This window comes from Pseudogymnoascus destructans (genome assembly GCF_001641265.1).
Source record: "Pseudogymnoascus destructans isolate 20631-21 unplaced genomic scaffold scaffold_5, whole genome shotgun sequence".
Classification (NCBI taxonomy): Eukaryota; Fungi; Ascomycota; class Leotiomycetes; order Thelebolales; family Thelebolaceae; genus Pseudogymnoascus; species Pseudogymnoascus destructans.
This window is the reverse complement of record NW_020167524.1, coordinates 345,498-370,738: the sequence shown is the minus strand read 5'-3', so window position 1 is coordinate 370,738 and position 25,241 is coordinate 345,498. Positions and strand designations below refer to the sequence as shown.

The following is a 25,241-nucleotide window of genomic DNA, read 5'->3' as shown; positions in this document are numbered from 1 at the left end:
CTCAAAACTTCTCCCTCTGATACGATACTTCCTTCCATCTTCCATCTTCCATCTTCCATCTTCCATCCTTCATCTTCCATCAACCATCAACCATCAACCATCAACATCAACCATCAACCATCAACCATCAACCATCAACATCAACCATCATCCTCCATCAACCATCCTCCATCAACCCAGAACCCCCGCCGCCAGCTCATGCGCGTTCAGTCAACCACGACATCACCTACCTCAACAGCATATCGAGACTCGTATTGGATCTAGAGATCCGGTACACAGAGTCCATAGTTATTCAAAATGGCTACTATGGTGAATCCACCCGCTTCCAAGTCGAAATCCAACCCTCTGGTGTATACTCCCTTTCCTCACCTCCAACGAGCATATCCTCCCCGATACGTGGGGCCTGGCTCGGAGCTGCACAGCCGCTGGTCTTTGCTCTCTGCCTCTCAGGAAGGCACACGGCAACCCTCACCGTGACTCTGACCAGTCGTGCTTCTCTTGTGCTCGCTGCAACACGTGTTATATCTCCTCATCCGGTGGACTGATGCTAACGTATGGTGTGTGTGCCATAGGATCTCCGCGTAGGTAATAAGTACCGCATCGGCCGTAAGATCGGAAGCGGTAGCTTCGGTGACATCTATCTCGGCACCAACATCATCTCCGGCGAGGAGATCGCCATCAAGCTCGAGAGCGTCAAGGCCAAGCACCCCCAACTCGAATATGAGGCTCGCGTCTACAAGTCCCTGGCCGGCGGTGTCGGTATCCCGTTCGTGCGCTGGTTCGGAACCGAGTGTGACTACAATGCCATGGTTCTGGACCTCCTCGGACCCAGTTTGGAGGACCTGTTCAACTTCTGCAACCGCAAGTTCTCGCTGAAGACTGTCCTGCTCCTGGCCGATCAGCTCATCTCGCGTATCGAGTACATCCACGCCAAATCATTCATCCACCGTGATATCAAGCCGGACAACTTCCTCATGGGCATCGGAAAGCGTGGTAACCAGGTCAACGTTATTGACTTCGGTCTGGCCAAGAAGTACCGTGACCCCAAGACCCATTTCCACATCCCATACAGAGAGAACAAGAACTTGACGGGTACTGCCCGTTATGCTTCGATCAACACCCATCTTGGTGTCGGTATGTATATAGTCAAGCCCCTATTATTGTACACTTCTAACCCCCTCCGAGAGCAGTCTCGCCGTGACGACATGGAGTCCCTCGGATATGTTATGCTTTACTTCTGCCGTGGATCCCTCCCATGGCAGGGACTCAAGGCTGCCACCAAGAAGCAGAAGTACGACCGTATTATGGAGAAGAAGATGACCACCCCGACTGAGGTTCTCTGCCGTGGATTCCCCAACGAGTTTGCCATCTACCTCAACTACACCAGGTCCCTTCGTTTCGACGACAAGCCCGATTACTCCTACCTCCGAAAGATCTTCCGTGACCTCTTCGTCCGTGAGGGTTTCCAGTACGATTACGTCTTCGACTGGACGGTGTACAAGTACCAGAAGAACGCTCAGGCCATTGCCCAGGCGGCTGGTAACACCCCAGGTGCGGAGGAAGATGAGAAGCAGCACCGTACTCGCACTAATGCCGCTACTGCGGGCCAGCCGACGCCTCAGCAGGCATCTAGTGCTTCCAAGCCCGGGGCTATCTCTACCACCCGCCGTAAGGTCATGGAGCGTGGCGCCAGCGGAGCCGATACCCCCGAGACGAACCGAGCCGTTGGTGGGAGTGATAGGATGTGAGTGACTTTGCCGAATCCGGTTCCTTGTAAGGAATCTTTTTCCTTTCCTTCGCGTTTGGTGCTTTATTGTCGCTAGCCGCGAGAGGAATACTATGCTGACTGGATGGCTGACGCTACAGTCTCCGCAAATAGGCTTCGCTCCGCCTCTAAGGGTGTTGTGACTAGCACTGGTCTAGGCACTGCTGGCACTTACCGAGTAAAGAGAGATGAACCGTCTACACAGCAATGGTACTGAAAGTTTTCGTTGGACGACCCACTCTACGACTCAAATTCGAGATATTTTGTCTTGGCCCAGAGTTACTCTCGTGACCAGCATCCGCTTGGCACGATGTGGCCTGTGTGACAGCTCGATTACACGCACACGCTACTCATATCTTATGAATTGTCTTGTTTCGCAATCGGCTCAGGCTCGACTTATCGATTATTACATGTCTCGTCAGTTTTGGACTTCATGGCTATTGGCTCGCTCGTTACCTGCACTTGGCAGGGCAATCACAACGACGAACTGGGCCCCATGAGTTTCATGCTTTCGAACGGCACTTCGATGGCGTCTGCAACTTTTGAAGATCAGCCCGCAATGACACATCATTGTTACTGTTGACTCCTGCTTTGGGGCAACATCGACTTCATAATTACTGAATGGCCATCGATATAACGATGCGTAAACAAGAGGGGAGGCTCGGATCTAGACCAGGCACACGCACACGACCATACTGTTGTCAATCCCCGGCCACGGATGCGCAGCCAGTACCGACCAGCTTTCCCACCAGAAACAGTTTTCGTTTTATTCTTTCATGTTTTTTCGTTTTTGCGCGATTGTCTTTTTCCAGCGTGGCGCCCCCGCGACCCTTACTTTAATACGACGGATGCGAAAGCAGAACTTTGTCCAGGATAGGGGTGCATTCAACAAGGAGCAACACTCTCATTCACGCCACCCTCGTCTTGTCTCATTCCAACAAGCCCCACCACTCACTTGAACATATGGATATATGGAGCTCGTCAATATCAACAGGGGATGCGCGGATATTTACTGGAATGGCAGCCGGCTTGTCTCTTTTTTTTTTTTGCTTTTCATTTGGTCATGCACAACGTTTCTTAGCTAGCCATTCATTTTTGTTTCGATCAGGGAGGAGAGGCGGTGCAGGGGGGGGCGCGGGGGCGCCAGGGGGGGAGTGGAATAGAGGCGGGGGCGTGTAGAGTCGGTGGATATGGCGCTTCTTGTCTCGACTGGCTTTCTTTCCCTCGCGACTTTTTGCAACTATCAATACTCTGTCAGGGATTTTTTTACACACGCTACTACTTCTATTATGCTTTCCGGAGGATGAAGTGAGGGGTTATTGGCCTGGGTCTGGAGAGCTGGTCGCACGCGCATGGTGCCTTCTTTTTGGGAGGGTGCGCTCTGTGTGTTGTCTACTGCTCGCCGGTCTAGGCTGGCTGGATTGAAATTTTGCTTTTAACTTTTGTTGTTTTTATTCCTGCCTTGTGTGTGGTTTGATGCATGTGATATGTATGTGGCGTGATGTGATGTGTGACACATACCATTTGTGACATGTTCCCCCTGCCTCTGGTGTCTACTTCGAGGTTGTCGTCACTTTGGGGTGAGGTGGGGTGATATGAGGAAGGAGGAGGGGCGGTTATTCGCAGGATTATTGGGTAAATTATTTGGTTTTAAATAATTCCGAGTATAATATATAATTTGTAAAAGGGGTATTTTCTACTCCGTAGATCAACGGTTTTTATAGACTGTTAGAATTGTCGTATCAAAAAAAGCGAATTTAAGTACCTCCACAAATAAGCATTTATATACCAAAACAAGATATAAACTAGCGTAGTAGCCAGACATGAGGGAAAACCAGACCATGATGAGTTTGAGATGAATGAACAAAATATAATCCATCTAAAATGGCTAAAAAAAAATTCCGGTACCGGGAATCGAACCCGGGGCTACCCGGCTCCGAATTTGAAAGCGGGTTATGTTAACCCCTACACTATACCGGAGGGATAATCTTAAAGAGACGAGCCTAATAGCAGTACGCATTCATCATTCAAAAATAGGCCTTCAGATGCCAAGAGTTCACTCGCCTAATTATGATGGCCCACTGGATACTGGCGACGTCGCGACATTCCAGGGCGGCCCATACCGCAAGACCATTCCGCAAGTTGACGGCCCCTCACACCTCTAAACTTGCAATTCGTGACGCTGGGGAGCATACCTCACCATCATGAGTTACAGCAAGAAAGATGAAGACGGGGATCAGGCCCTCATGAAGGTGGACCGCACCTCTGTCTTCCAGGAAGGTGAGGAGCAGCTGAGCCCCTCGAACCCCCAGAGAGCTCCCCTTTAGCTAACAAACTGGCCGCACGCAGCCCGATTATTCAATTCATCGCCCATCCAACCGCGAAGATGTCGAATCCTGCTCACCAAGATCGCCCTCCTCCTCTACACGGGCGAGAAGTTCCCCACCAACGAAGCCACGACCCTCTTCTTCGGCATCTCGAAGCTCTTCCAGAACAAAGATGCCAGTCTCCGCCAGATGGTGCTCCTCGTCATCAAGGAGCTCGCTAACTCCGCAGAGGACATCATCATGGCCACCAGCACCGTCATGAAGGACACCGGCGGCGGCACAGACGCAATCTATCGCCCCAATGCCATCAGAGCCCTCTGCCGCATCATCGACTCCACGACCGTCCAGAGCATCGAGCGAGTCATGAAGACCGCAATCGTCGACAAGAACCCCTCCGTCTCCGCCGCCGCCCTCGTCTCCTCATACCACCTCCTCCCCATTGCCCGAGATGTCGTCCGCCGCTGGCAGTCCGAGACCCAGGAAGCTGCCGCGACCACAAAGTCCTCCGGCGGCTTCTCGCTGGGCTTCTCATCCTCCGCTTCCGCGATGCCGGTCAATAACTCTACAATGACGCAGTACCATGCTATTGGGCTGCTGTACCAGATGCGCGTGCACGACCGCATGGCGCTGGTTAAGATGGTGCAGCAGTTTGGCGTTGCGGGCGCGGTCAAAAATCAGGCTGCTACCGTGATGCTGGTGCGTCTTGCTGCGCAGTTGGCGGAGGAAGACCCGGCGCTGAGGAAGCCGATGATGGTGTTGCTTGATGGGTGGCTGAGGCATAAGAGCGAGATGGTCAATTTCGAGGCTGCGAAGGCTATCTGCGATATGCGTGATGTCACGGATGCGGAGTGCGTCCAGGCTATTCATGTGTTACAGCTGTTCCTTAATTCGCCGAGAGCGGTTACTAAGTTTGCGACTATTCGTATTCTACACAACTTTGCTACGTTCAAGCCGCAGGCTGTTCACCCGTGCAACCCCGATATCGAGCTCCTCATCTCCAACAGCAACAGGTCGATCGCTACGTTTGCCATTACAACGCTGCTCAAGACTGGGAACGAGGCTAGTGTTGACCGTCTGATGAAGCAGATCTCGGGATTCATGTCGGAGATTACGGATGAGTTCAAGATCACTATCGTCGAGGCGATCCGCACGCTCTGCCTGAAGTTCCCGAATAAGCAGGCTGGCATGCTCGCTTTCCTCAGCGGCATCCTCCGCGATGAGGGCGGCTACGAGTTCAAGCGTGCGGTGGTGGAGAGTATGTTCGACCTCATCAAGTTCGTTCCTGAGTCGAAGGAAGATGCTCTTGCACACCTCTGCGAGTTCATCGAGGACTGCGAGTTCACGAAGCTGGCTGTCCGTATCCTGCACTTGCTCGGACTGGAGGGCCCCAAGACTTCCCAGCCGACAAAGTACATCCGCTACATCTACAACCGCGTCGTCCTGGAGAACGCCGTGGTTCGAGCTGCTGCCGTTACGGCCCTGGCCAAGTTCGGTGTGGGACAGAAGGACCCAGAGGTCAAGCGCAGTGTCACAGTGCTACTTACCCGCTGCCTCGACGACGTCGACGACGAGGTCCGCGACCGCGCTGCTCTCAACCTCCGTCTGATGACCGAGCCGGACGAGATGGCAGACCGCTTCATCAAGAACGAGAACATGTTCTCGTTACCGTACTTTGAGCACCAGCTGGTGATGTACGTCACAGCGGAGGACAAGTCGGTATTCGACAACCCATTCGACGTCTCCACCATCCCCGTCGTCACCAAGGAGCAGGCGGATGCGGAGGACCGCACTAAGAAACTCACCACCGCGACGCCGACGCTCAAGGCGCCCAAGGCGGGGCCGACGAAGACTGCGCCGTCTAGTGCGGAAGCTCTGGCGTCGGCTACGGAGGCGGCGCAGAAGTACTCGGAGCAGCTGCTTGCTATTCCGGAGATGAAGGGTTACGGCGCGCTGCTCAAGTCGTCGCCTGTTGTTGAACTGACGGAGTCGGAGACGGAATACGTTGTTGGCGTTATCAAGCACATCTTTAAGGACCACATCGTCTTACAATACGAGATCAAGAACACGCTCCCCGACACGGTTTTGGAAGAGGTATCTGTTCTGGCTACGCCCTCGGATGAGGATGAGCTGGAAGAGGACTTCATCATCCCCGCGCCGAAGCTGGCCACCGACGAGCCCGGCACGGTCTACGTGTCCTTCAAGAAGGTAGCGAGGGATAGTGCGTTCGTCGCTAGCTCGTTCACCAATATCCTCAAGTTCACGTCTAAGGAGATTGATCCCACCAACGGCGAGCCGGAGGAGACGGGTTACGATGACGAGTACCAGGTCGAGGATCTGGAGCTTACGGGGACGGATTACGTTACCCCGGCCTTTGCAGGGAACTTTAGTCATATCTGGGAGCAGGTTGGCGCGGCGGGTGAGGAGGAGGAGGAGACGCTGCAGCTTAGTGGCGTTAAGAGCATTGCTGGTATGTTGCCACCCTACATCTACTATACCCTTATATCTACTACAGACATTGATACTAACAACCACAGACGCAACCGAGCAACTCACACGCACCCTCTCCCTCCAACCCCTCGACGGCACAGACGTCCCCGTCAACACCACCACGCACACCCTCAAGCTGTTCGGAAAGACCGTCACGGGCGGGCGCGTCGTGGCGAATATCCGGATGGCGTACTCGACTAAGTCGGGCGTGACGTCGAAGCTGACAGTGCGCGCTGAGGAGGAGGGCGTCGCGGCGTTGGTTATTGGGAGTGTGGCTTAAGGCTGGGTTGGGAAAGAAGAAGAAGAAGGCGGGGGGTGAATTAGGGGTCTATATTTTGCTCTCGTAATGGGGGTTGGCCGCCTGGAGGGGTGATGTGGGATTGAATCGGATGGATGGATGGAGTAGATAGCGAATGTGATGTTTTTATGTCTTAGATGAGGCGTGCGATGTGAAAATAGATGGGGGTCTGAGGGCGGAGGGGATGCGGGCTGGATTGATGGGTGACGGGTGGCGCATGCGGCTGGTTTAGGGGGTCACAAAGGTTATATTGGCTTTGTTAGATGTTGACCAAAGAAATTAAACGTGCATGTTGAAGAATTTCCGCATGTAGTAATGGGTAGGGTGTTTGAGGTTGTGAAACTACAGGTGTGCTGAGTGCTTATGGCTTTATATGTATAATGGTCATATATGTGAATTCTAATATAGAAAGTGAGGAGCTTAACTTAAGAGTATTGTTTCTATTTACTTGTTGGCAAAAGGTCAAGTTTCCAAGAACATGATATCGCGTCTTGGAGCGGGCCGCCAGGAACCCTGTGCAGTGACGTAACTACCTGTCTCCAAGAAATTAAAACAAAAAACAAAAACCGAGGGTCGTCAACGCGCTTTCTGCCCCCCTAACCAACCTCCTCTTAATCTACACATCCCCTCCCTATCGTACCACGGTGCAAAACCCGTCCAATACCTGCAAGATGGTGTACGTGCGCCAGGAAAAGCTTCCGGGCCTCAAGAAATACAAGTACAACGGCGTGGACCACTCGCTCCTCTCGCGCTACGTGCTCAAGCCCTTCTACACCAACTTCGTCATCAAGTGCTTCCCGCTATGGATGGCGCCGAACCTGATCACGCTGACGGGCTTCTCGTTCGTGGTCATTAATGTTTTGACCTTGCTGTGGTACACCCCGAGTCTGGACCAGGACTGCCCGAGCTGGGTGTACTATTCGTGGGCTGTCGGGCTGTTCTTGTACCAGACGTTTGATGCGGTTGATGGGACGCAGGCGCGGCGCACGAAGCAGAGCGGGCCGTTGGGGGAGCTGTTTGATCATGGTGTCGATGCGGTGAATACGAGTCTCGAAGTGCTCGTTTTCGCCGCAAGCCAGAATCTCGGGATGGGATGGAAGACTGTTATGGTTCTCTTTGGATGTACGTTCTCCCTCCAACCCCTTGCCTACAATTTCTAACCTCCATCCAGCTCTCCTAACCTTCTACGTCCAAACCTGGGACGAGTACCACACCAAGACCCTCACACTCGGCCTCGTCTCCGGCCCCGTCGAAGGCCTCGTCATGCTCTGCCTCGTCTACGCCTTCACCGGCTACGTCGGCGGCGGCAGCTTCTGGCAACAATCCACCTTCGCCGCGCTACACGTCCCCAAGTACGCCTTGATCCCAGACATCATCTACAACATGCACTGGGACGAGTGGTACATGGTTCAAGGCGGGCTGGTGCTGACCTTCAACACCATCTCGAGCGCCCAGAACGTCGTCCGCATCCGTCGCGAGCGCGGACAGCGATCGCGCGTCGCGCTGCTGGGTCTGATCCCCTTCTTCGTGACTTGGACGCTTATCCCGGCATACTTGTATCTGCAGCCGGTGATCCTGAACGAGCACCTCGTGCCGTTCGTCTTCTTCGCCGGGCTGGTCAACGCGTACTCTGTCGGCCAGATGATCACGGCGCACCTGGTGCAGTTGGACTTCCCGTACTACAACGTGCTGACCGTGCCGCTGGCGTATGGGGTCTTTGACTCGCTAGGCCCGGTGCTCCAGGAGCATATTGGTGTTGGGTGGCCGAGTGCGCTGGGCGGTGGGGTGTACCAGGTTGCGTATCTGTTCTGTATGCTTGGATGCGGGATTGGGGTTTATGGAAGCTTTGTGGTAGGTTCACTCTGATCGGTTTTCTTGGCGGGGGATGGCGTACTAATCAATGCACAGGTTGATGTGATTGTCACTATTTGCGATTACCTTGATATCTGGTGCCTTACCATCAAGCACCCCTATAATGAGGGTGACGAGCTGAAGAAGCAGTCGTAGAGAGGGATGGAGCGTGGATGGGCCAGTATGCACAAATTGTATGGAGGGCTGGTTATGATTGGCAATGCGGTTGTGTTGTGTTGATGAAGCATGTAAGACTACAGATTGGATGAGTGTTCGGCCACTGAGGCATGAGCTGGGATTTCTGCTTGCCGGCGCGGAACTATGGGTTTATGCACTTTTACGACTATGCGACGAGGAACGGCGGACCGTGGACTAGTAGGAGGGAATATTAATACCCAGACTTTTGAAAGTGTTGAATGATGCTCTAGTTGTGTTGCTGCGCCTCAAACATGACGAACATTCATTTATGCATCTGGTATCTTGGTGCAGCTTCCCCACGAAATAATCGTCGTGACCAAATTTTCCCTTCGCTCAAAGTTGGAGGAAGCGATCCGCACGGTTACAAAATAGAGGGTTTTAGCAACCTGACCGTCGGCTTGACCAATGCCTGAAAAGGAAGGTGCCAAGCCGCCGGTGATTTAGCCCTGCCGCCCCCCTACCACCCCCTGTTCTGAACGACGAAGAATCGTCCGCTTTTGGCAATTGAGTGCCAAAAGCTGGTTACGGCTGGACAGATTTCTGTTCAGCTGTGGCCAGTAATTCAGAGCTGGCCACAGCTGAACAGAAATTCAACGTCAATCGAGTGTACCATGCTGGCGCCAGTGACCGAAGTGATTATTTACAACGATATACTCATACGATCGATGCCTCCGAAACTAACGATTACTGGTATTCCAGCCAGGTTCCAGTCTATCTGGCGACCAGATTCAACTCTAAATAGGGGAGAAGAAGCCCCTATTCAGACATCTACTATAGCCAGTGGCTTTTCCTCTGGCGAAGATGATACCAATGACGACGATACCAACGACGACGATACCAACGACAACAATACCAATGACAACGATACCAACGACAACGATACCAACGACAACGATAATACCGAGCCGCCACCTCTACAAACACCAATTACACTGTCGAATATACAAGGAAGACCGCAGAAGCGGAAAAGGAGTCAAGAAGAGGAGGATATACTACAAGGGAAAGGAAAGACTCGGGCTTTAAGCCCTAACGAGTATATTATACTGTTAAAAATCTGCCTCTGGATAGCAGACACATATCGAACGGCAGAGGCAGCAACGTTCTTTAAGAATGTTACCTCACAAGGAGAGCGAGCGATTAAACGCTTGCTCTTCGGGTGATAAGTAGCGACGACCCCTTGTATGAGTAAAGGGGCTCATAATACCAGTTGTACACTGATATGCTAGATCACCATATAGGAAGAGCCATTCAGACTCTTCCTTACCGTCCTAATCTGCTCAAGTCTAGCTTCACAGCCAGACTCTTGCCACATCATCCAATCGTTTGTGGTTCTAAGAAACGGACTGCAAATAGATGACGCAAGGCCATCTAGCGTTACAACAGCTTGCTATTGCTGGCCGTGCTAACGCTTATGGCCATTGTATACTGCACGCTAGGCTTCGTTAGGGCCAGAAGGACGTGAGAATCCTTGAAATGTGCCATCTACGAAGCCCCATATGCGAGGGCATTGACCGATAGCCTCTACAGCTACGGAAAATGCTTGCATCTTATCGTACAATAGATGCGGCGCCCAAGCAAGACTTGTGCCAAACTGGCCGAGTAAGTGATATGCCAAACGGGTAAGCACAACGCAAAGAGCAGTTTCTGGGTGTGCTGTAACCCGGTGACGATATATAATATCCTCAAGTTGAAGGAGGGGTAAGAGCCGCCGGATCTCTTCAATTAAGAAGCTATATAGATTAGTATAGTACATAATACAAGGGGCTTCCTTACCGTAGATAATGCTTCACCTTAACAGGAAAATCCTGACCCTACGCATCAAGACTCTACGTTTTATGCTCATACTTAAGCGGCGGCTGGTATGGACGCTATAATACCCTAATATGAAGCTGCTGGCGGCGACGACGTAGCCGCAAAAGGAGCATACTAGTAGCTACTATAGCTATTAGTAACTGCTGCCTACGAATTGGCATTTCTAGCGTGGTATTTAAGGCTATTCACAATATGACAATTTGGTACCCTCTAATGAGCGGAAGTGATATGCGCAGTTTTGCAATATGTAGGCTGTAATTTGTATGTAAAGGTACATAAATCAATTATTGTAAGAAATCATCACTTCATCATTCCCACGCTCACTCCCACACTCGCTCCCACACTCGCTCCCACTCTCACTCCTAAGCTCACTCCCGCTCTCGCTCTCACACTCACTATCAGCAGCTTCTAGGTCCCGAATTGGGTCCCGATCCTCTAGAGGAATTGGGTTGCCAGCTCGAAGAAGAGCTTTTACCCTCTTTTTCCAGAGGCGCTCTGCCCTCCAGTGTAATGGTGGGTGCACCAGATGTGAGAATCTAGCCACCCAAGGAAGGGATGAATTTACTAAGACAACACACTGTCTTAGGAAACAGAGCCAAAGGGTTGTAGCTTAGACTATTCCACAACGCAGCAATCAGGTTTATGATGTGGTGAAGTGGTTTAGACAAGTTGCAACAAATGTTGAGTCTGAGAACTCAGGGGTAAGTCAGAGGTTAGCACCTCACTGACTTTTCAAAAACAGAGAATAACAAGATCAATGCTTGGAAGCTTGGAAAAGACGTAGAAGTATGTGCTAGTCGATTTACTGTATTGCCTGCTTCAAGCTTCAACTATTTCTATAGCAGCACTTCGATACTACAATGGAGGACGACCAAGCTCCTACAACTACTGCTGAACAGCAGATGCAACAACTGTTTGCCTTTATACAAACTATAGCAAACAAACTTGAGAATTTGGAAAACACCTTTCAAGCCAACACTTCAGCAACACAATCTTCAACTCAGACACATCATACAGAGCTTCCCACAGCTCCTCTGGCTATTTCGAGTACCCCAGGTGCACTTCCTAAAGTGCAAACACCAGATTTATACCATGGAGACAGGAGGAAGTTGAAGGGATTCCTTATGCAACTGGACATCTACTTCACCCTCAGGCCTCATCAGTTCACCTCAGACATTCAGAAGATCTATTTCGCTGCCAGCTACCTCCGTGGATCTGCATTCAACTTCTTTGAGCCATATCTTAGAAGACTTAGTGGCAACAACCAAAATACCACTACACCTTTGATTACCTCTTATGACCAGTTTCAAGAGGAACTTACCAGGACCTTTGGAGACATCAACGAAACTGCTACAGCAGAAAGAGAGCTACAGAAGCTATGTCAAAAGACCTCTGCTGCTCAGTATACAACAGAATTTAGGAGAATCACTTCTCACTTGACTTGGAATGAAGAAGCCTTAGTCTTCACTTACTACCAAGGGCTCAAGAGCTCTATTAAGGATGAACTCAGCAAAGAAGAACGCCCTACAACACTTCAAACGCTTATAGAGAAAGCTGTCAGACTTGATGATAGGCTTTTTGAAAGAAGAAAGGAAAAGAACCAAGACTGGCATCCAACAAGAAATTTCAACAATTACACCTCTACACCAACTGCTAAGGACTCAGCACCTGAACCTATGGACTTAGACGCCTCTATAAAGAGATCTACAGCAAATCCAGCACCTCAGCCTACAGGATACCCTCAAAAACTGAAAAGGGGTAAACTTACCCCTCAAGAAAGAAAACACAGAATGGACAACAACCTTTGTTTATACTGTGGCAAAGGGGGACACAGAATTCAGGAGTGCTATTCAGCACGGGGGAGTGCTGATTCAAAACATATAGCAGCCTCAGACACAGTCACAACTGCTATTCCTGAAAAACTTGAGAAATCCCTAGCAGGCACAACTTCAACTGAGACTATAACTTCTCCCCTAGACAACAAAGATGTGTCGATGGTGCTTTCTCAGAGTCTCACACACCTGTTAATCCCTATTCAACTCCATTTCAAACAACAGGTGTTGTCTACAAGGGCTATGATAGACTCAGGGGCAACAGGCAACTTTATATCTCAAGACCTCATCTTGACACACCAGTTACCTACAATTCCCAAACGCACTCCAGAGTTGCTCCGAGTCATTGATGAAACTCCTATCAGTTCAGGTTCCATTACCTGCAACACCCCAGTACTCAAACTTGAGATTCCCCTAGGAAAATCAACATTTTCAGACACCATCTCTTTAGATGTTATACCAATGAAGTACCCAGTCATCCTAGGTCTTCCATGGCTTCAAAGGCATGATCCAACTATCAATTGGAAGCATTTATCGCTTGGGTTTAGCTCAAATCCTGAGCTCAATACTGAAAAAACCCTTCAAGCCTCAGTTACCCCTATTCAGGTCCAAGACTCAAACTTGTCCCAGATCAAGGATTTTGACCAAACTATGGACGATATATCATCTCTGATATGGGTTAAACCTTTCCAACCTGTCCTGGAGATAGCAGCTACTTCAGATTTGGAGAAATCATCTCAGGAGGTCATTTTGCCTTTAGCATACCAAGACTACCAACATCTTTTTGACAAGGCAAAGGCATCAATTCTGCCAAAGCACCAGCCTTATGACCATGAGATACCACTCGCAGAAGGCTCAATGCCTCCCTACGGCCCTATCTACTCTCTATCTGAATTAGAGCTGAAAACTCTCAGAGAATACCTAGATGAGAACCTTAGTTCTGGCTTTATCAGACCTTCTTCCTCACCAGCAGGAGCTCCCATTCTCTTTGTCAAGAAGAAAGATGGCTTCTTGCGTCTCTGTGTTGATTATAGGGGCCTTAATGCAGTCACTGTTAAAAACAGATATGCTTTACCCCTTATCCCTGAGCTCATAGATAGGCTCTCTTCAGCAAGGATCTTTACCAAGTTAGATCTCAGGGGAGCTTATAACCTGATACGCATCAAGGAAGGTGATGAGTGGAAGACAGCATTCAGAACACGCTATGGTCATTTTGAATACCAGGTAATGCCTTTTGGGCTTGCCAATGCACCTGCTTCTTTCCAAGCTCTCATGAATGATATTCTAAGACCTTACTTGGATATCTTTGTTGTTGTCTACTTAGACGACATTCTTATATACTCTTTAGACACTCAAGAGCATGTTCTACATGTTAGACAAGTCTTAGAGAAGCTATCTCAAGCACAACTCTTTTGCAAACTTGAGAAATGTCTTTTCCATATGTCTCAAGTTGATTTCTTAGGACATAGAATTTCAACAGAAGGCATTCAGATGGACCCTGAAAAGACAAAAGCAGTACAAACGTGGCCTATTCCTTCCAGCATTAAAGAGGTTCAGTCTTTCCTTGGGTTTGCCAACTATTACAGGAGGTTTATACCAAGATATACATCCTTGGCTTTACCCCTTACTCAATTACTTCACAAGGACACTTTGTATCACTGGGATAAGACACAGCAAGATGCTTTCGATGCTCTTAAAGGAGAATTTAAAGAAGGGAAAATGTTACTACACTTTAACCCCTTGAAACCTGCCACTCTTGAGACAGATGCCTCAGATTTTGCCATTTCTGGAATCTTATACCAAGCTCCAAAAGACAAACAAGAAGAGCTACAGCCTGTGGCATTTTACTCAAGAAAGCTATCAGCAGCTGAACAAAACTATCCCATTACAGACAAGGAACTGCTTGCCATAGTATGTTCTCTAAAGCATTGGAGATGCTACCTTGAAGGGGCAAACTATCCTATCACTATTTACAGTGACCATTCAAATCTCTTGACCTTTACAACCACTAAACAGCTCAATCGACGACAAGCAAGGTGGTCTGAACAACTAGGAGGTTTTGACTTTGTTATAAAACATGTCTCAGGGGCCAAGAATCAAAGAGCAGATCTCCTCTCAAGAAGACATGACTACCAAGATTCTGCTAAAACTAGCAATACAAAGGCTCTGCTAGACTCAGCAAAGCTTATAGCAGCATCTTTAAGCAACCTTAGTACTACAGAGGACTTAGGGGTAAACTTATCCCCTCAAGACCAAGTTGCCCCCATTACCTCTTCTCAGGAACCAGAGACCTTTAAAGACTATACACCCTCAGCAACACTTCTTAAAGCATTCAAAGATGCTTACAACCATGATCCCTTTGCGAAAAGAACTTTGGAATACCTCCAGAAGAAAGGTTCCTCTCTTGAGAAAGTTGGACTACAGAATTTCTCAAAAAATCAGCATGGACTTCTCTTATTCAAGAACTATATCTATGTCCCAAGGGATAAACGATTACAGCTACACCTCCTACAGCAGTTCCATGATGCTCCAGCTGCAGGGCACTTTGGCTTTGCAAAAACTTATGAACTTCTAACAAGAAAGTTCTACTGGCCTAGTCTAAGGACTACTCTTCAAGACTATATATCTTCTTGCACTACTTGCAACTTGAACAAGCCTACACGGCAAAAGCCCTATGGCCTCTTGCAGCCTCTACCTATACCAGAACGCCCATGGGACTCCATATCCATTGACTTTATAGTCAAGTTGCCTCCTTCTATCCCAAAAGGGGGTGCTACCCCTTATGACTCTATCCTTGTGGTGGTAGAAAGGCTCACAAAAATGGCACACTTTGAGCCTTGCAATGAGACTATCACAGCTTCTGAACTTGCGTGGCTATTCCTCAAGGTGGTCTTTAAATATCATGGAATTCCTGGACACTGGATCTCAGATAGGGGAGCAGTTTTCACTTCAAACTTTTTTAAGGAGTTCTCTAAACTCTTAAACATGGAACAACGCTTCTCTACAGCTTATCACCCTCAAACAGATGGCCAGACAGAGAGAGTCAACTCTGTACTTGAACAATATCTAAGAATTTATACAAACTATGCTCAAGACAACTGGGCAGATCTTCTCCATCTTGCAGAATTTGCTTACAACAACACAGTCTCTAACACCACAAAAGAGACACCTTTCTATGCAAACTATGGTTATCACCCTAGGTTTGAAGTGGCAGAACTGAATTGTCCTGAAAATTTCAAAAACCCTTCTGCTACTGAAAGAATCATCTACCTTAAGGGCCTCCAGGACTATCTCAAGGTTCAAATACAGCGTGCACAAGACGAGCAGGCTCAGGCCTTTAACAGGGGGGTGGTTGCACCACAATTCAAAGTTGGTGATCAAGTCTTTTTGTCTAGAAGACATATCACAACTACTAGACCTTCAGACAAACTTGATACTAAAAGACTTGGACCTTTTAAGATCACAAGGACTATTGGCAAGAATGCTTTCGAGCTTGCATTACCACCTACTTGGACTATCCATAATGTCTTCCATGCATCTCTCTTGTCTAAGGCACAAGAAAGTTCCTTAAGACCACTTCAGTCTCCTCCACCTCCTGTTCTGATCTTGGATCAACCAGAATATGAAGTAGAGTCTATCCTTGACAAAAAGACACTTAGAGGTCAGGACTACTTCCTCGTTAAGTGGAAAGGCTATCCTACAAGTGACAACACTTGGGAGCCTAAGAGAAATCTAAAAAATGCATCTAAGCTCATTCTAGAATTTCTTTCTAAGAAAGCCAACTGGCTAAAGGGCAAGCAGACAGCCAACAAACGTCCTTAAAAGGGGGATCATGTCATACTGACATTCGTTGCACTCAGTTTGCTATCAAACTCAAGAGCAAACTTAGAAATCTCCTCCTCAAACCTACAAGTCACCATACATATCTTGGCTTATCACACCAACAACAGAAGCAATACTACTCAACGATTGCTGCAAACTCTTCTACTACATCTGTTTATGCTACATACATCACGGCATATCATTTGGACACTCATTGAACAAGTTATTAAGAAAATCTCCTCCTTAAGGGGGTGGGCCAATACTACCACATGGCATATCTCTACCAACTAGAGGCCTAGGAACATGAACGATAGCTCTAGAAGCTTCTACAACCCTCTATGATTCATTACACGTCATCGCTCCTTAGTTACCCACAAGATTGGTTAAGTTATGACATAATTTGTCTATAGGTACTCTGACCTTGGACCTCCTTTTCACTTCCTATAGGCTAGGAACCCAAGAGATGGTTCTATGGGATTCTCTTACGTTCACTACATGATTAGCAAGCTAGTTGTGGGTCGCACTTGATTTCTAATACATTTACCAAGCCTGGTTAGTCATGGAAAGTCATGGAAAATAAGAGAACTACACTCCTTTGGCATAAATAGGATTGCCCTTTCCTTAAGAAAGGGCAAGCAGACAATACAGTAAATCGACTAGCACATACTTCCACGTCTTTTCCAAGCTTCCAAGCATTGATCTTGTTATTCTCTGTTTTTGAAAAGTCAGTGAGGTGCTAACCTCTGACTTACCCCTGAGTTCTCAGACTCAACATTTGTTGCAACTTGTCTAAACCACTTCACCACATCATACACCTGATTGCTGCGTTGTGGAATAGTCTAAGCTACAACCCTTTGGCTCTGTTTCCTAAGACAGTGTGTTGTCTTAGTAAATTCATCCCTTCCTTGGGTGGCTAGATTCTCATATCTGGTGCACCCACCATTACATATTGCTTCTGTTGTTGGTGTGATAAGCCAAGATATGTATGGTGACTTGTAGGTTTGAGGAGGAGATTTCTAAGTTTGCTCTTGAGTTTGATAGCAAACTGAGTGCAACGAATGTCAGTATGACACTAAGTAATCTACTATATCAAAATTACCCCACGTGTTGTTAATTAATGTTATAATTAACCATACTATTATGTATATAGTCTTAGTTGGTAGCATAGCGATTCTACAAAAATAAAACATCTGAATTCTTAGCATTTAAAGTACTATACTTGATTTTTAAGGCAATTAGTGTTGTGTTATAGTTATTGAGATACTAAGAAGTAGGTTAAAAGTAGGGGCTAAAACTTAGTATCTTAATAACCATAAGGCTAATTGCCTTAAAATTCAATTAGTGCCGTTTAAACGCCTATAAAAGGCAAAGTACGTACATTGTTTTATAATTTATTATTTAACTGTTGCTAAGATATTTAGTTACAAAGTTTGTGATTTTAGGTGTATGAAATGAGCTGGGCCACTCGCATTATGTCAGCATTGTTGTATTATAGACCTGCGAATAGGCTGAATAAGAGGTGGCATATGCTGTATTTTGGACTGCCGTCCTTAAGTTCTGGTTCGCCCAATAACCAAGAGAGGGTTTTTGTGGCCGTGTGGCCGCCCTGGTTTAAGCCACGATCGATCAGGACCACCACCCACACCGACAGAAATCTCGCCACCCCATACGGACAACTAAGCCCTTCATCAAGAGCATAACACGCCATGGACATGGGAAACATGGCTGGCTACGACGACAACAAACCAAAGGTGTTGAACGGCCACATACACTTCCCACCAAACATGGACTACAACTACAATGCGAATGCGAACCAGCAACTGTACCAATTTCTTGGTCTCCCGCCCACGCCCTCGCGCTCAAACATCAATGGCGACGACTTTTGCAACGGCTCACCACCGGTTAGTATTATCCATGCAACGGACAGGACCAAGCTGACAGTTACCCAAGGAGGCATTCGAGCAGTTCCAAACCTTCGACGCATACAATCACTTCGATGTGCACGGAGCAGGGCAACCCCCGACCCCGCAATCGCAACACCAACCCTCCGTCGCCAACACAAACGACAGCCACGATGGCGGCTCCGAAGCCCTCAATTCCGAGCAGCGACAGGCTAGCAACAGTGATGATGAGGACATGACACCCGCGCAGTCCCGGCGGAAGGCACAGAATCGCGCAGCGTAAGCAATAGCCCCCCGCGCTCAATGCGCAGTGAGGCTCGAATCGTACTCACAAGTCGTCCGGGCACAGACAACGCGCGTTCCGCGAGCGCAAGGAGCGACACGTCAAGGAGCTGGAGGAGCAGGTCGCGGAGCTGAAGAAGGAGAGCTCGAGTTTCGCCACACAGAACGAGATTCTGCGCCTAAACCTCCAGAAGGTGTCGACGGAGAATGAGATCCTCAAGGCCACATCGTCGAACCACCAAGGCGAGGCACTGTTGTCGAGTACGGGCCCGCTGTGCTACTCGCCGACGGACTTTTATACCGAGCTCCTGAAGCCGCATGAGAATAAGACGATAAGTCACCGAATTGTGATGGACCCGGTGAGCGGGGGACGGCTGCTGGCGGCGGCGGCGTCGTGGGATTTTATTATCTCGCACCCGTTGGCGAAGCAGGGGGTTGTGGATATTCCGGCTGTTAGTGAGAAGCTGAAGTCTAAGGCGAAGTGTGATGGGCAGGGGCCGGTGTTTGCGGAGGGGGATATTGTCGCTGCGATCGAGGATAGCGTGGTTGGGGATGGGGATGAGCTGTTATGATGCGTTTATGCCGGGGATGGAATGGATGCCTATTATGAGGTTGAATTGGGGAATTTGGAGTTCTGTGTCACTGCTGGCTTTGTGCCTGGTTTATGGGTTTGGTGGGAAGCTGGATTCTGAATGCTATTTAGTCGATGCATTTGGCTGTATACACTGTCTTTTTTCAACACACAAAAGCTACGATGCTAGCTGTTCGATGGATATCTACTGATATTACGTAGGTGTCTAGGGAGTATAAATACGACATGAACGTATATTTCTTCATATATATTATAGATGAGTGCCGTGTTTGGAAATATCAATATAAAGACCTGGGCCTTTGATGCCAAGGATGAGTTGCTTGTGGCTGATAAGGGCCGATAGATGGATACCCCCAAAGATGAGATGGGTCGGGACCAATCGATTTGCGCTTGATCAGCCTCACATATGATGCGTGCGTGACCTCCCATCCCGAGTACACTACTCCGTACTACGTACTACGTACACTCTGCTACACCACCGCCCTGCGCCGATGTCTTTACCGCCAGCCTCTTTGAATTTCCCTCGTTTTTGAACATCTCTAGAATATTAGAATCTTTTGACGTATAGAAGTCTCTAATACCGTTTTATCCTAATCAGATACCTCACCCCGGCTCCGCCATTTCGACATAATTCACCCGTTGGAATCGCCGGTCCCTCCACCGCAATTCCGCAGCATCGCTGTAGCGTTTGCGGTGAAGTTTATTGACGTGGCCAGGCCCAACGTCACCCGCGACTGGCCCTTCGAATAACAGCAGGACCGTGTTGGACTTCGACAGCCGCTCCAAAGAGATACGATCGAGCCGAGTAGAAGCCTCCTATCCAACAGACGAGCTCATGTCGCAATAAGACCAGAGGACGGCTGCCGAGGCACAATGGCGGCTGTAGCACTGCACCAGAGGAACCCACCACGACAGCAGTATAACCCGCGGCAATCGAACAGGAGCCAACCGCAGACGCCCCAGAGCCAGGGCTACACGCAGTCCAACAACCACAATATCCCGTCCTCATCCACCAGCGCCTCGGGCTCGAATGGCGCCGTGAGCACCGCTTCCTCTGGATCTGCAACGTATAACGAACAACCGAGGAGAACGGGAGGCCCAAATGGCGCGTCGGCAGACATGATGCCACACCCGACAACGAAAGGCGAATCCTCTCACCCAAATGGAAACGGAGTGCGGAGGCTGTCAGATATAGAAATCAAGACGCACAGGAGGAACCAAAGCTCATCGGCCCTCGCGCGACCAAACGGCTCCCGCGAAGAATCGGAGACGAGCCAAGATGCGAGCAGGAGGAGACCGAAACCGCTTCTGAAGCGGTCAAAGAGCGATTACGGCCCGCGAGGCGGGGACGAGCTGGAGGATAATAATGATACTGATGCGTCGGATTGGGGCGCACGCCATGGATTTGAAGGACATTATGCTTCTGAGGAATATGTGTCGCAACTAGCTAATGTGAGTCGCGCCTGCCATTTCTTTTTCACCCGATCCATGGTTATGTCATATAAGGGTTGCAAATAATCCAGGCTTCCAAACCTCTACCAACGGTTTGCGCGCATCAAGCGCTGCGATCCATGCCATGGAGGCTTTTGGTATGAGTCTAGAGTTGGCCGGTTTCTTCTCCCTCACCCCACTTTTTGGTCCTGAGAGCCCTCACAAGTCACCAACAAGATATTATCATATTGAGGATCTCAAAGGGCCAAAATCATGCCCTGTTCTGCCAGCCTATCCTGCGGCAGGATATAGACTGATATCAAACCCAAAACCGACTGCAGTGGACGAACAGAATGCTAATGGGATATTACAGAACTGGTATATGTACTTCACAGATAAGCGTCACGAATCTACAGGCAACCCGCGACCCTTGAATTATGAACTGCAAGATTGGCGCATGAAGGATAGATTGAAGACTGTATCTGCTGCGCTTGCCGTCTGCTTGAATATCGGAGTTGAACCACCGGACCAGTTGAAGACGACACCCGGCGCAAAGCTCGAAGCATGGTCGGACCCGACAACGATGCCAGTGCAGAAGGCATTGGAAACCATTGGAAAAGCCCTGCAAACACAATACGAGACGCTCGCTATACGGACACGTTATAAGCAGTATCTCGATCCGTCAATCGAAGAAACGAAGAAATTCTGTGTCTCGCTACGTCGAAATGCCAAGGATGAGCGTGTGCTGTTTCATTACAACGGCCATGGCGTACCGAAGCCAACAGCGTCAGGAGAAATCTGGGTCTTCAACAAGAATTACACCCAGTATATTCCGGTGTCGTTGTACGATTTACAACAGTGGCTCCAGGCACCTACATTCTTTGTCTGGGATTGCTCAGACGCAGGCAACATCCTTGCCAACTTCCATCGTTTTGTAGAGAAGCATGAGCAAGAGGAGGCGGATGCTCTTGCGAAGGATCCAAGCACCGTTGTGTCAAATTTCCGCCCCTACATCCACCTTGCAGCATGTGGTGTTAAAGAAAACCTGCCCACAAACCCAGCTCTTCCTGCCGACATCTTCACCTGCTGCCTCACAACACCGATTGAGATGGCCCTCTGGTTCTTCGCCCTGCAGAACCCATTACCTTCAAATATTACACCCGAAAGGGCAAAGAAGCTTCCGGGCCGACTACAAGAGCGTAGGACGCCATTGGGAGAGCTGAATTGGATTTTTACTGCCATTACGGATACCATTGCATGGACAACCCTTCCTCGCCCATTGTTCCGCAAGTTCTTCCGCCAGGATCTTATGGTCGCGGCGTTATTTAGGAATTTCTTGTTGGCCCAAAGGGTAATGCATCATTATGGATGTCATCCTCAATCATACCCTGAGCTTCCAGATACCCATCAGCATTCGTTATGGGAAAGCTGGGACCTTGCGGTTGATATGGCACTGGCCCAGCTTCCAATGCTCGAAGAGAAGGAAGCCGGCATCCGACCTGATTACGAATTCGTGAATTCGACGTTCTTTACGGAGCAATTGACGGCTTTTGATATCTACCTCACACAAGGAGCAGTAACACATAAACCTCCGGACCAACTACCAGTTGTTCTTCAAGTACTTCTCAGTCAGCAGCACAGAGTACGGGCATTAATTCTACTTGGAAAGTTCCTGGATATGGGTCCATGGGCTGTCAACCTTGCGCTAAGCATTGGAATCTTCCCTTACGTCCTGAAGCTACTTCAATCTGCAGCTACGGAACTGAAGCCTGTGATGGTATTCATCTGGACCCGAGTACTAGCTGTGGACCTATCGTGCCAGCAGGATTTGCTGAAGGACAGTGGGTATAACTACTTTTCAAACATTCTGAAACCAACCGAAGGACTACCTGTGGTTGACAGTCTGGAGCACAAGGCTATGTGCGCTTTCATTCTAGCGATGCTCTGCAATGGTTACCGTCAGGGACAGAACGTCTGTAACCAGACCGAGATCATGAGTCTCTGCTTAACGCACTTGCAAAACCAAAACAACCCGTTATTACGGCAGTGGGCATGTCTATGTATCAGCCAGCTGTGGAATGACCTCCCAGAGGCGAAGTGGAGAGGTATCAGGGAGAACGCGCACCAGAAGCTGTGTGCCCTTGTGAAGGATAACTGTTGCGAGGTGCGAGCGGCTATGCTGTACGCTATTACAACCTTCCTGGGAATTCCGGATCTCACCGATGAGGTTGCGAGGATCGAAGAGCAGATTACCTGGACGGTAGCTGACATGGCCAACGACGGTAATGCGATGGTCCGCAAAGAGTTACTCGTATACATGTCCAAGTACGTTAAGCGCTACGAGAGCAAGTTCCTCGTCGCGGCATACGAGCAATTGCAAGAGGAGAAGGAATATCTTCAATTCCCACCGACCGATGACGGCAACGATCACAAGATGGGCCTTCATTACGTCCGTGCCGAGCATCGCAATGCGGATGGGACCGTGAAGGCTTCTGCTAATGGTGTGTCGCATAATACAATTTTCGCCGTGGTATGGAAGCATGTTCTTATAATGGCTGCCGATCCACACCCAGAAGTCCAGAGAAACGCAACAATTGTCGTCGACTATATCCACCTACAACTTCTGGAATCCCCGCTGAGCTCTCGAGCACAAGCACTGGTCGATGAGATTCTCGTCCTTTCTCGTCGAGCCTTCACCCCTCATTCACAACCTTATTCACAACCAACAACTGAGCAGAGGCCAAGCACCCCTAAGCAGCAGTATGAAACGGCCACGCCACCTTCTACACAGCAAGGGCTTCTGAAGCGCACTGCAAGTTATTTGTTTACTTTACCGTTTGGAAGCCCTAGTGCTGAACCGTCACCTACTGATTCGATGAGAGGGCCACCAAAGTCCCCTGGCCTTAACCGCAATTCATTGCCTGTCCGTGGCCGTGTACCAACCGATTGGAACGCGCCACCAGAGCAGAATGATACGACGCCAACTCCAGGCGCCTACCGTGCGGCAAAGGAACCCCTCTCTGGAGGCTACGAGCCACGGAAACTGACCGAACCACCAGTCATCCCACTGAAGAGTAGTTTCCTGGAGTGGTCGATCGAATACTTCAGAGAGCCCCAGATGAAGTCAAGTGAGGCGGAGGAGCCTGGAAGCACTGATTATAATGAGCGACTTTGGCGGAGATCACGAAATGAATCGATATTGAGAGAGACGCAGCCCCAGAAGGAGGTTGCGGAAAGTGGCAAATGGTCGAATCCCAGTGGATTCTTCAACAATGGCAGCCAGCCAACGAAGATGACCATGCATCAATTTGAGGACCATCTCGCAGTGTCTGATGACCGTGATACGGTTTGTATTTGGGACTGGAAGAAACAGGACCGCCTTGCTCGTTTCTCGAACGGTAACCCAGAGGGGTCGAAGATTAGTGACCTGAAGTTCATCAACGAGGATGACCAGGCATTTTTAATGACTGGTTCGTCAGATGGTGTTATTCGAATCTACAGAAATTATGATTCGGATAAGAAGGTGGAGCTGGCATCAGCGTGGCGAGCTCTCACACACATGGTACCCAGCAATGTGAACTCAGGCATGGTGTTTGACTGGCAGCAAGTGAGCGGGAAACTCATTGTTGCTGGCGACGTCAAAGTCATTCGCGTATGGGCCGCTGGGCCAGAAGTCTGCGTCAGCGACATCAATGCTCGATCTGGATCATGTGTTACTTCTCTAACATCAGATCAAATGACGGGCAATATTTTCGTCGCTGGCTTTGGAGATGGTGCTGTCCGCGTATTTGATACTCGGGAGAGGCCACAAACAGCCATGGTGAAGAAGTGGAAGGATGATTCGGACCGGGATTGGGTTCGGTCAGTTCATATGCAGCGAGGTGGCCAGAGAGAACTTTTGTCAGCGAGCCGGAATGGTAAGGTGAAGCTTTGGGATATCCGTATGGATAAGCCGCTCCGGGTAATACAGGCGACAACGGATGTGCTGCGCACCGCGAGTACGCATGAGCACCTTCCCGTCTTCGCTGTGTAAGTTGTAACTATCCCCTAACTAAGTTCTTTGCTAATATTTTCAAGTGGAACGGCACATCATACGGTGAAGGTTTTCAATTTCGACGGCCAAAAACTCTCGAGGATCGAACCTTACTCTGGGTTCCTCACTGCTCACCGTAGTTCGCCAATCTCAGCTACGGCTTTCCATCCCCACCGAATGATGCTAGCTGCAGCATCGAAACGAGACAATAACGTCAACCTGTTCACTTGCGAGGATAGGAAGGGCGGCGGACTCGACTTGAATGGAAACGGGCATATTTGACCACCAGCGGGGACCAGCTAGATTTGCAATTTTTTTCGAGTTTTTAACGTGCCCATTGGCATAGCTTTGGTTTAGTCGGGATGCATGCAGGCTTATGGGCCTCTTTGAGGAATTGCTTCTAATACGTGTATTTTATATTCGAGGATTCTTCGAACTAAGGGGTGGGACTTCTACGGCGGATATAGCTCTTGTTGCGTTACGATTGGTTTCTGTGCGGATAACCAGGAGGGAGTATGCCGGCGTTTTTTAGGAGACGGCTAGTTTAGCTATATGGTAGCCAGGCTGCCTTACATTAATGCTGTATGTTTGAGTTATCTCCTGAATAATT

At 49.1% G+C, this 25,241-nt stretch overlaps 6 protein-coding genes and 1 non-coding gene across 7 annotated transcripts; 6 read left to right on the top strand and 1 right to left on the bottom strand.

The window, feature by feature from the left end:
• The first annotated feature begins 104 nt into the window (after positions 1–104).
• HRR25_1 (serine/threonine protein kinase) lies at positions 105–2,887 on the top strand. The gene is made up of 4 exons (XM_024466060.1): positions 105–348; positions 573–1,134; positions 1,186–1,744; positions 1,867–2,887. Exons 1-4 carry the CDS (start codon positions 298–300, stop codon positions 1,877–1,879), a joined length of 1,185 nt encoding a protein of 394 aa, XP_024326392.1. The 5' UTR covers positions 105–297; the 3' UTR covers positions 1,880–2,887.
• A 777-nt stretch (positions 2,888–3,664) lies between these two features.
• On the bottom strand, positions 3,665–3,746 carry VC83_02394 (the record flags this gene model as incomplete). The annotated part of the gene is made up of 1 exon: positions 3,665–3,746. It is a non-coding gene; the product is annotated as a tRNA-Glu (tRNA).
• A 7-nt stretch (positions 3,747–3,753) lies between these two features.
• Positions 3,754–7,198, top strand: SEC21 (coatomer subunit gamma). Its single transcript, XM_024466059.1, has 3 exons — positions 3,754–4,045; positions 4,115–6,559; positions 6,627–7,198. The coding sequence occupies exons 1-3, from the start codon at positions 3,970–3,972 to the stop codon at positions 6,857–6,859; spliced, it is 2,754 nt and encodes a 917-aa protein (XP_024326393.1). The 5' UTR covers positions 3,754–3,969; the 3' UTR covers positions 6,860–7,198.
• Positions 7,199–7,363: 165 nt separating this feature from the next.
• Positions 7,364–9,186, top strand: VC83_02392 (uncharacterized protein). The gene is made up of 3 exons (XM_024466058.1): positions 7,364–7,999; positions 8,049–8,728; positions 8,786–9,186. Exons 1-3 carry the CDS (start codon positions 7,549–7,551, stop codon positions 8,882–8,884), a joined length of 1,230 nt encoding a protein of 409 aa, XP_024326394.1. The 5' UTR covers positions 7,364–7,548; the 3' UTR covers positions 8,885–9,186.
• Positions 9,187–9,404: 218 nt separating this feature from the next.
• On the top strand, positions 9,405–10,691 carry VC83_02391 (uncharacterized protein). The gene has a single exon (XM_024466057.1). It carries the CDS (start codon positions 9,538–9,540, stop codon positions 10,084–10,086), a length of 549 nt encoding a protein of 182 aa, XP_024326395.1. The 5' UTR covers positions 9,405–9,537; the 3' UTR covers positions 10,087–10,691.
• A 7,104-nt stretch (positions 10,692–17,795) lies between these two features.
• Positions 17,796–19,483, top strand: VC83_02390 (uncharacterized protein). Its single transcript, XM_024466056.1, has 3 exons — positions 17,796–18,293; positions 18,343–18,572; positions 18,643–19,483. Exons 1-3 carry the CDS (start codon positions 18,099–18,101, stop codon positions 19,145–19,147), a joined length of 930 nt encoding a protein of 309 aa, XP_024326396.1. The 5' UTR covers positions 17,796–18,098; the 3' UTR covers positions 19,148–19,483.
• A 106-nt stretch (positions 19,484–19,589) lies between these two features.
• On the top strand, positions 19,590–25,224 carry VC83_02389 (uncharacterized protein). The gene is made up of 3 exons (XM_024466055.1): positions 19,590–20,619; positions 20,972–24,627; positions 24,676–25,224. Exons 1-3 carry the CDS (start codon positions 20,041–20,043, stop codon positions 24,911–24,913), a joined length of 4,473 nt encoding a protein of 1,490 aa, XP_024326142.1. The 5' UTR covers positions 19,590–20,040; the 3' UTR covers positions 24,914–25,224.
• Positions 25,225–25,241: the final 17 nt, after the last annotated feature.